This window comes from Oncorhynchus keta, chromosome 19, assembly GCF_023373465.1.
Source record: "Oncorhynchus keta strain PuntledgeMale-10-30-2019 chromosome 19, Oket_V2, whole genome shotgun sequence".
Classification (NCBI taxonomy): domain Eukaryota; kingdom Metazoa; phylum Chordata; class Actinopteri; order Salmoniformes; family Salmonidae; genus Oncorhynchus; species Oncorhynchus keta.
In genome coordinates, this window is record NC_068439.1 from 37,257,032 (window position 1) to 37,268,278 (window position 11,247).

At 42.9% G+C, this 11,247-nt stretch overlaps 1 protein-coding gene across 2 annotated transcripts in view; it reads left to right on the top strand.

Moving 5' to 3' along the window:
• The window catches only part of LOC118398203 (POU domain, class 2, transcription factor 2), a 56,107-nt gene extending 49,120 nt beyond the window's left edge, over positions 1-6,987 (top strand). For both annotated transcript variants that reach the window (XM_035793303.2, XM_035793305.2), the window contains exon 15: positions 687-6,987. In XM_035793303.2, the coding sequence (XP_035649196.1) occupies positions 687-985 (299 nt within the window). In that variant the 3' untranslated portion in view covers positions 986-6,987. The remainder of the gene's footprint in view (positions 1-686) is intronic.
• The last annotated feature ends 4,260 nt before the right edge of the window (positions 6,988-11,247 follow it).

Sequence of the window (11,247 nt, forward strand, 5' to 3'; positions counted from 1 at the left end):
CTCTCCCCCCGCCCCTTCCACCTGCCTCTCACCCCGTCCCTTCCACCTGCCTCTCACCCCGTCCCTTCCACCTGCCTCTCACCCCGTCCCTTCCACCTGCCTCTCTCACCCCTTCCACCTGCCTCTCTCACCCCTTCCACCTGCCTCTCTCACCCCGTCCCTTCCACCTGCCTCTCTCACCCCGTCCCTTCCCCCTGCCTCTCTCACCCCGTCCCTTCCACCTGCCTCTCTCACCCCTTCCACCTGCCTCTCTCACCGCGTCCCTTCCACATGCCTCTCTCACCCCGCCCCTTCCACCTGCCTCTCTCACCCCGTCCCCTCCACCTGGCTCTCTCACCCCGTCCCTTCCACCTGCCTCTCTCACCCCGTCCCTTCCACCTGCCTCTCTCACCCCTTCCACCTGCCTCTCTCACCCCGTCCCTTCCACCTGCCTCTCTCACCCCGCCCCTTCCACCTGCCTCTCTCACCCCGTCCCTTCCACCTGCCTCTCTCACCCCGTCCCCTCCACCTGCCTCTCTCACCCCGTCCCTTCCCACTGCCTCTCTCACCCCGTCCCTTCCCCCTGCCTCTCTCACCCCGTCTCTTCCCCCTGTCTCTCTCACCCCGTCCCTTCCCCCTGTCTCTCTCACCCCGTCCCTTCCACCTGCCTCTCTCACCCCGTCTCCTGTAACTCTATCATGGTTCAGCTCTGGCTGCCAGTGGTGGGCAGCTGCCCATTTCCAGTCTTGAGGCCGGAGGTCAGATGATCCTGGGCGGGGCTGGGGTTCGCCCCTCCCTATTCCTCAACCGCCACACCCTCCTGCCTATGGCGTCCCAACAAGCCTGTGTGGGATTGGTCGGCGGTCCCAGAGGCGACTCTCCGCCCCCCCGCGCCAGCGGCATGGACGTCGACTCCTGCTCCGCCTCTCCCTGCTCCAGCCCTGCCTCCTTCTGCTCGTTCAGCGAAGCCTCACCGCCGCCTCTTGGCGGGGCCATGGCCGAGTGACGACGACACAACCCAAAGGTTCCTGTCGGAAGGTGGAGGAGGAGGAGGAGGAGTTTTAGAGGAGCTTTACAGAAACACCTCGCCTTTCAACCAAAGCCATCTCTCTCTCCCTCCATTTGTCGCCTTCGCTCTCTCTCCCGGAGTCTTTCAAAGCCAAAAAATACACAGATTGAAAGAGGAAGACGAGAGCGAGGAAGAATGGAGAGGAGGAGAGAACAGGAGAACGGTGGAGATTTAAACCAAAAAAAAAGATCTATCTATACAGTTGGAGAGGTGGCATTGTGGAACGTTTTGTCGGCAGTGAATGCTGATGTACATTTACTCCTTTCTATGGAAAAGAACAAATGAGCTAAAAACAAACAGCTGAAAAGAGGGCAGGGATGACAACTGAACTAAGACTTTGTGTGAGAGATGGGTGGCAAGGACAGGAAAGGAAGGAAAGACTACAAGCTTCAGTGGATGGATGGAAAGAAATTCACATTTGAAAAAACCTAGAAGGGAAAAACACACAAAGATAAACCATGACAAACATGCCAAAATCTCCAAAACCGAAATACCAAAAACTGAAACCAAAAAAACAAAACGGAGAGAAAAGCTTTACTTAAAAGACTTCTGATTCTGATCTGTTCAGGATCAGCACATCACCCACACTCAAAAGCATGTATGATTTCATCGTAATATTATTATTATTATTATTTTTTTTAAATTAAGTTTTCAACACTTATTTTTGTATTTTATATGATTTGAGCATTGGGTTATGTCATACCAAATGAGCATGATTTGATATAGATATCTTAGTAGTGTCAGTCCTCCCACATATCTTTGCCTACCTCTAGTGGCTGTACAGTTTCAACTTATTTACAGCACAAAGCCGTGTTGTGGATTTAGCAGTCACCTCGAATGATTAACTTTACAACTTATTTTGTGGTATATTTTCCTATTCAATTTTCAATTTTTCAATTCCTTTTGTTTATTTCACATTTTGCTGATTGAATCCTCATTGTCATGATCATCATAATAATCACCCTCGTCATTAGGGCTATTAACTTCAACATTTGTTTAATATGATGAGATATTGTTGCCTCCTTTGTTTCATAACTTCTTATGTACAATTCTCTTAGCATCCTCCCCAATGTGAAGATAAGGGCACAGCACCCTCCCCAATGCGAAGATAAGGGTACTGGGCCTTTTTCTCAAAGGTTCGATGAGATTGGAGAACCCACTTGGGAGGGATGTTAGACCGTACCTCCACGCAGAATATTTCCAGATCCTTTGTCTGCCCTTATGGACTTCCCTCTTCAATTCAAACGACAATTAGGGTTCAAGTCCGGAGACTGAAAAATGTTGATTTCTGTGGCCAATGAAACTTTTCTTTGTGGATTTGGATTAGTGCTTGGGAGTTATTGTCTTGTTGGAAGATCCACTTGTGGCAAAATAGCCCCATAATGTCAAAGATCCACCACCATATTTTACCGTAATGAGGTACATTTCTGCATATTCTTCTGTATTTCAACGCCAAACCCACCACTCGTGTGCATGGTCAAAGAGATCTTTTTTTTTCATGTCATCTGATCATAGCACTGTCTGGAGTTTTATAAACAGCACTGGCACTTGGATTGGAACCGGGTGCTATGGTCAAAGGACATGGAAATAGAGCTCTTTGGCCACACACACCAGTGGTGGGTTTGGTTTTGAAAAACAGAAGAATATGTATAAAAGTACCTCATGCCAATGTTAAAATATGGTGGTGGACCTTTGATATTATGGGGCTATTTTGCTTCCACTGATCCCGGGGCCCTTCTTAAGGTCAGCGGCGTCATTAACTTGACCAAGTCCCAACCGGGCATTTTAACCAAAAACCTGGTGGCCTCTGCCAGGAGGCTGACAGTTGGCCACAAGTGGATCTCCCAGCAAGACAATAACCCCAAACACAAATCAAAATCCACAAAGAAATGGGTAATTGACCACAAAATCTCAATTTTGCCATGGCTACCTGTTGTTTGAAGGCTCAGTGTAGTTATCCTTGCAAGGGGAGGGTGCTAGAGTATTAAAAACCCGGGGTGTGAATCATTCTGATCCTTATCTTTTCTTTCTTTCTTTTTCTCTGAGAAATTGTATTAGTATAAAATAATATAATTTCCCCACTTATTTTGCAAACAAAAAGTATTTGTATAATTTATTTTATACTGTATTTTTTGCTAATATTTATCAATGTATATATGAACACCAAAATGTACTCTAATGGCTGTTCTGTTGCTTCAAGCATGCATGCATACACACACACACACACACACACACACACACACACACACACACACACACACACACACACACACACACACACACACACACACACACACACACACACACACACTACACTAGAATGTATCGAGATGTTGAAGCTAAATAATCTTTAATGCCTTTCATTATATTTGTTTGCCTGTTTTTTTTTTCTCTCTCAATATAATTCATTTTCATATCATTCCACTGACATCATATCAGTCACTTCTAGTCAGTCACTCTTGGATACCAAAGCATTGTTTCGCCCGGCCGGAAGAGCCGGGAAAACAAGTGTTCAGACAGAGACCTCAGCCGTGTCAAAAACCAAACACCCCATAACAGAGGACGACTCCACACCAACAAAAAAAAGGACAGCATCCCTCCGAGCCCCCAACCCCCTGCCCTCCACCCCTTCTGCCCCTCTCCTTAGCCTCGAAAGATTGGGTCAAAGAGCCAAAAAAAAGAAGATGAGAAGAAAACAAAAAGACTGCCCAGAGGAGTCAAAAAGGCAAAAAGAGGACCTGTTGGAAACTGCAGGGGAAAACGGAGGAGAAAGCTGGAACGAAGGACCAAAACCAAAAAAGAACCTTACCAAAACCTACGTATGAGCGACTTAACTGAACAGATGAGAAACCAAAAACCAAATACAACACGTTGTGGACAAAGAAGTGGAGGAGGAAGATAAGGAAGAGGAGGAGGCTTTAGAGTCTGTCACAGCCTGAGAGGCTCCCTCTCTCACTCTTTCCTCCCTCCTCCATTTGTGACCTCACTTTGTTCACCCTTTTCCTGGATGGAGGAACAGCTAATGACCTCACGGAACTGAATTTAAGAATATATATTTTTCCTTTTTTTGCTTTTTATGGTCGGTCTGTCGATTGCTGTATGACTTTGTCTCATTGCTTTCTACTTGTAATGGAGATGATGGGGTCATTTATTGCCTATTTTCATATCTGGTCTGGGCTATTATTGGCGTGCTCTGGCTTTTTTTTCCCCATTCGGTGGTTGGAAATAATACTGTGAAAATGTAGCTTCCAAATTTTTTCTTTGAGCAAGAATGTTGTGAAAAAGCCAAAACTGAATACCAAAAGCAAAACTGTTTGACACACAGACATACCAAATAACAACCAAATCAATGCACAATTGTCGGAGAGGAATAGTTGGATAACTGTGTTTGTGCTAGGGTTTTCTGGACAGATATGTAGAGAGACTGGTTGCGAGAGAAAGGTATGTGTGTGTGTGTGTGTGTGTGTGTGTGTGTGTGTGTGTGTGTGTGTGTGTGTGTGTGTGTGTGTGTGTGTGTGTGTGTGTGTGTGTGTGTGTGTGTGTGTGTGCGCATTCAGGCATGCTACCATACATGATTGCGCACATACCTGTGTGTGAGATATGGATGGCGTGTATGTGACAGGAGAGCAAAAGAGAGACCGAATGAGTGTGTAGAAAGAGCTATTCTCTCGCATATGAACCAAACCATAAAGATTCAGTACACACTCTTCTGTCCAGTGTGCCACAGAATACTGATCGATATACACATGAAACTTCACACGTGAAATGAGACATGAGGCACATATAGGCAGATATTAAAGGCAACCAATGATAATATTGTGGGGAGGGGCGGGCGGAAATCAACTGAAAACCAGTTGACCTACCCTTTATAGGGAATGTATCTGTTAGTGCTTCAATAGATTTTGTAGGAAAAAAAGCTATATCTTCTACTGCTAATGTATAAAAGGCTGTGAAATGATCCTTGATAACAAAAAAAATGTTGATGATAACGATGACTTGATTTTAGACCAAAAGCTTTAAACTATCTCTCTTGGGATCTTTGTTTTGAAGGTGTATATCTATTCATGTGAGGTGGAAGATGAGTTTCTTTGCAAAAGATGTGTATGTTACGAACTCTCACTTGTTTGTTTATTGATTTATTCAATGATGTAATTCTTTTTTTTCTATTTCTGGATTCAGACCTTTGTAATATTTGGGGATTGCGAGGTTGTATTTTGAAAAGAGGCGTTCTTGGGATTAAGACAAGAAGACAAAATGCTTTAAAACACAAAGACAAAAGGCCAAGCTTTAAAACAAAAACTGAAACCAAATGTAAAGACTGTTCTTGTAATGGGTGTCATCTCAGAGCCCGTCTCAACTGATAAAAGCCCTAACCTGACAGAGGGAGCGAGAGAGAGAGAGAGATTCAAACTGATTCATGAAATGGGTCCATTTTAGAGTAATAGTGGCCCCTGAAATTTCTCCTTTCACTTTTCTACTTACACCTGTGTGTGCCAATAGGAGTTCAAACACGTCTAAATGCCTCTATATGTTCATACGATCTCCAGCTCTCTCTTGCTTGATCCCGTCTTTTATTTCAAGAGAGCGACGTCATATATACCTCATGTACTTTGATGAAAAACCAAATAGACAGAAGCTTTAATGTGACCATGGTCGTCTTGGCTCAGCAGAGGGATACAATATACAATAATATAATAGCCTGGCTATTGAGTTTGATGAGCAAAGACTTTCCAAAACTTTTTAAAAGAACAGTTTGTAAGCAGTTTCCTCGGGTTTTATAGGTAACACGTGCTATGACCTCACTCCTCAGAACTAGATGCACCACTCGTCTCTCCTTCAAGTGGGTCTTTGATTTCTGTTGACAATGCTGTGAGGGTACGGGAGGTGTTTATGGCAACGTCTCTTCTGAGAAGGTGTGTGTGGGGTATTAAGTGTGATGATGATGCTGTACAGTATGTATGCCTGTGAAGGGCTCTCCTGTGGTGGACTGAGAATGATACCAAAGTTAAACCCCCACAGTGAGACCCGACACACACAACACACACACGGAGAACACACACACACACACACACACGCAGTTAATCCATGTGTATATAAACATTCAGGAGTCTTCATGAAGACTAAATGCTACATAATGGTATTTATTTACCCTTCATTGATATCAAAAGACATAATACTGTCGTCAAGAGCACTTAATGCTATGAAGCTATGCGCCTTGAATTGTGACCATTTTATACAGTAGTTACAAGTGGCTATGAATGTTTGTTTTATGTGCTTATTAAGAATGTCTTCAACTTATAGGTCTCCATCAACTAAGATATTTCTTTGGCCTTGAGAACACAAAAATGTCTGAACGTCACATCAAATCAGACAAGATATAATAAAAGAGAGAACAAACATACTCAATTTGCCCAAATCAAGTGGATATAGTAAGAGAGAGAACAAAAGTCCATTTTCCCCATATGCTTTGTTTATTTTTTTGAAACATTTTTTTCTACAATACAGCTTAAATCCAAAGGTCATTTAATGGAGGATGGCAAAGAAAGATTTTACTAATGAAAACCTCAATAGTGAAAACCAAAGAGCTCCACCACACATTCTTTCTTTTACAAGTAAAAACTTTGCATTTTTCTTTTTGACGATAAAAATGGCAAAAGTTCTCTTTAATACAACGACGTTTGATGATGATGATAACTATGATGCTGATGATAACTAAAACACTGCTCTGTGACTTTGTATCTGTTACGACCCATTTCCTTTCTGTTTGTGAGTAACCTGCTTTTACCTCAAGGCTCTCTCTGAGTTAGTAACCCGTTTTTTGATTTTGTTCCCAACTGTTAAACTGCCCCTTACTCATCGCTATCGGTGTGCCTGTTGTTTGGGGGGAGGGGGACAAATGAAACAGTAAGTGTTAGGAATAAAGTGCAAATTTAGACCAATCTCTCTATGTCTTCTATTTATTCGTCCTCTTTGTGTTTTCAAATAGGTATTCATTCTATCAAAACCAATTATTGAATATCAAGCATTTGGCTAAAGAGATACATTTACAGTGCCAGTATGTAGATTTTAAAGCCGTATTTTGAACTCCATTTTAAGCTGAGTTTGATCATAATTCACGGTTAACATTGTTTTATTGACCAAAAAGGATACAAATGGGTATTTCTGCATCAAGGGAAGAATGTAGTACAGTGCCTTCGGAAAGTATTCAGACTCCTTGGCTATTTCCACATTTTGTTACGTTACAGCCTTATTCTAAAATGGATTCAATTGTTTTTTTCCTCATCAATTTACACACAATATACGATAATGACAAAGCAAAAACAGGTTTAGACATTTTTGCTAATTTATAAAAAATTAAAAACTGAAAAATACACATTTACATAAGTATTCAGACCCTTTACTCAGTACTTTGTTCATGCAACTTTGGCAGCGATTACAGCCTTGAGTCGTCTTGGGTATATATATGCCATTTTAGCAGACGCTTTTATCCAAAGCGACTTACAGTCATGTGTGCATACATTCTACGTATGGGTGGTCCCGGGGTATGACGCTATAAGCTTGGCACACCTGTATTTGGGAAGTTTCTCCCATTCTTCTCTGCAGATCCTCTCAAGCGGTGTCAGGTTGAATGGGGAGCATTGCTGCACAGCTATTTTCAGGTCTCTCCAGAGATGTACTATCGGGTTCAAGTCTGGGCTCTGGCTGGGCCACTCAAGGACATCCAGAGACCTGTCCCGAAGCCCCTTGGCATTGTCTTGGCTGTGTGCTTAGGGTCGTTGTCCTGTTGGAAGTTGAACCTTCGCCCAAGTCCGAGATCATGAGCACTCTGGAGCAGGTTTTCATCAAGGATCTCGGTGTACATTGCCACCATGCTTCACCGTAGGGATGGTGCCAGGTTTCCTCCAGATGTGAAGCTTGGCATTCAGGCAAAATAGTTCAATCGCGGTTTCATCAGTCCAGAGAATCTAGTTTCTCATGGTCTGAGAGTCCTTTAGGTTCCTTTTGACAAACTCCAAGTTGCTGCCATATGCTTTTTACTGAGAAGTGGCTTACATCCGGCCACTCTACCATAAAGGCCTGATTAGTGGAGTGCTGCAGAGATGGTTGTCCTTCTGGAAGGTTCTCCCATCTCCACAGAGGAACTTTGGAGCTCTGTCAGAGTCACCATCGGGTTCTTCCTTTCTTCCCCGATTGCTCAGTTTGGCCAGCTCTAGGAACAGTATTGGTGGTTCCAAACTTCTTGCATTTAAGAATGATGGAGGCCAATGTGTTCTTGTGGACCTTCAATGCTGCATACATATTTTGGTACCCTTCCCCAGATCTGTGCCTTGATACAATCCTGTCTCGGAGCTCTACGGACAATTCCTTCAACCTCATGGCTTGGTTTTAGTTCTGACATGCACTGTCAACAGTGGGACCTTATATAGACAGGCGTGTGCCTTTCCAAATCATGTAAATAAGGTATTTCTGTTTTTTTATTTTTTTTATACATTTCTAAAAAACTATTTTTGCTTTGTCATTATGGGGGATTGTGTGTAGATGAATGAGGAAAAAACAACTGAATCCATTTACGAATAAGGATGTAACATAACAAAATGTGGAAAAAGTAAAGGGGCCTTGAATCATTTCTGAATGCATTGTATTTTGTCTTATCAATGCATGAATGTCTTATCCCTGAAACCCTATTACCGGTTTTGATCAAGAGAGCCCTACGTTGGTAAACTCAAGACTATCTGTCCATATGCAAAATAGAGACCTTGATAAGAGGGATCAGCACAGTAGGTACACAAAGAAAAGTAAGTTAGAGGTCCATTGTCTCTAGACACTTTCAACTGCTTCCCACTGTTCATTCATAAACGCTACTGTTACTTTAATGGGTGTAGGATATTATAGTATCATTTTATAATATCGTCATGATGAACCCAAACTCAGCTATAGTATGCTATAACCACACTGTGGTTTGGAGTTTGGTCAGACTTTGTGCAGACTTTCTAGCAAATGAGTTGGTGGCAAATGTGGGCCACACTGTGTTAAGATTTAAATCAAAGGATATTCCACGGATCCTTCTCTTGAAGTGATTTACAATACTCATCCTACATGATTGCTGCATTCATTCATTGAGAATCGACTTGCTGCTTGGAAGAAGCCTCACGGTAAAACATCTACTGTCAAAGCGTATTTAGTACGTCAGCCACACATTCAACCAATGGAAACGTCATCACAAAAGGAAACGGGGTCAGTGTCAAAGACGCCCATGTTTAGTGTCTCTGATAAGCAAACAGTTCATATGAGAAACTCATAAAGAGATGGAGCCTCCCTCATGACGTGAATGAGAAAATATCATCCTCTTCGGTACATTCAAATAATAGGACTAGAGGCCACTCTGGGAGATTGTGTGTGTGTGTGTGTGTGTGTGTTTTGGTTACTTGGATACCAAGTACCCAAAACCAAACGGACACTTGCGTCATCTTAATCGAGTGACAATGCTCATCTTAAATCATCCTTTCACAAGACAGCGTAGTGTCTGTCTGAGCGTTACCGCGGGTAACACACTGCTGATGCTTTTGGTCTGGTGTGGTAGATCTGGGTGGCCTAGCAGGAGGAGGACGGGGACGGGGGGGGGTGACGAGGGATCTTTCCAGTCAGTCCCAGCCCAGTCCTTCCTCCTCTCTTCTGGGAACTCTTGTTTATCCTACATGTGTTAACCAAGGAATCCATCAAGGCCTAGTAATGATTGGAGAGCCTGCTGGGCTGTTTCACAGAGTGTCTGTGTGTGTCGGCCATTAACACACGTTCCACTGCCTGGTGTGGTGAGAAAAATACCCACACGCCCCTCCCTCCCTCTCTCACACACACACACACACACACACACCCTAACTTCATCCTCATGTTCAGTGACCATGAATAACACTCCCTGTTCACGCTTTAACATATTCTGACACACAGAGCTGAATACAAGGAGGGGCGAAATATAATGTAAACAACATTTTGATATTACAAGAACAACAAATTTTGTGGCAAATTTGACTGGCTCATACTCATTTTTATTACTGTGCTGAGGTTATTGGCAATTTTCTTCTAATGTTTATTGCCGGTATGTATAAAATTCCCAACCAGACACCACACAGACTGGTGTGGGCTTAGCGAAAGGCCACATCCATGCCCACACTGGACTATTTATAATAGAGTGTGGCATGGCCCAACGCATTCTGTTGTCATTGGCCAATGCCTTGGCATCTGATACATTGGTGCTGCTAACCACAGCCACCACTAGATGGACACATACACTAGAATGCGAAAGCATAATTTGAGAAACGCCTGGCTGGCCTGTGTGTAGGCAACATTTTAGAATTGTCAGACAGCCAATCATCTCTCCCATGTTGCCGTTTGAACGTGGAAGTGTTTTTCATGTATAATTTTGGAAGGGGACCTAATTCAAAGACAACCTTACTGAGTATTTTATTCAGACCAATATAGAACTGAGTACAAAAAAAGAATCCATGAGAATGACAAAGAACACAAATGTCCTGGAAGTTGAGTACCTTGCATTCCTGACTTGAGAATGACAGGCAGGATGCTACGCTATTCCCCAAAATCACTGTTAAACTGTCCTGGCAGTGTCATAACCCGTACAGACGCGTCATGCCGGTTTAAGTTATTTTGAATACCTATTTGAATTTCAGGTAAACACAAGTAGTTGTGCAGGTAACACCGTGTACTGAGGAGGAACAATTCGAGTGGTTTTCAGTTTTTTTTTGTTTTTTTTGTTGATGTTATGCCCGAAACATGTGCAAATTTGTACGGATTGATTTGGATTCTGACCGGAATAAGAAAGGGACCCTTTACTTTTCACTGATGAATGCCGTATACGGGTATAAGTGTATTCCGATGTGAACAAACAGAGGATTTCCATTGTGCTAATGAATGAATCACAAGTCTATGTGTAGGAAGTGTCATTGTGAAAATGAATGAATCACATGCAGACGTGGACATGTATTAACCTGTAGCCCAATTCATTTCCACCTGTCACATTAACTATCACAGAAAAGGCACTGTACTTATTTACACAGTTGAGTCAGTTAGGGAGTGAGTCTCTCTGTAGCTAACATGACCTGGCCAGGACCAGAGTAGAAAACACGGTTATAACTATCTTCCTTAGACTAGACGTAACATAGGAAATGTATAACTCAAGACACTCA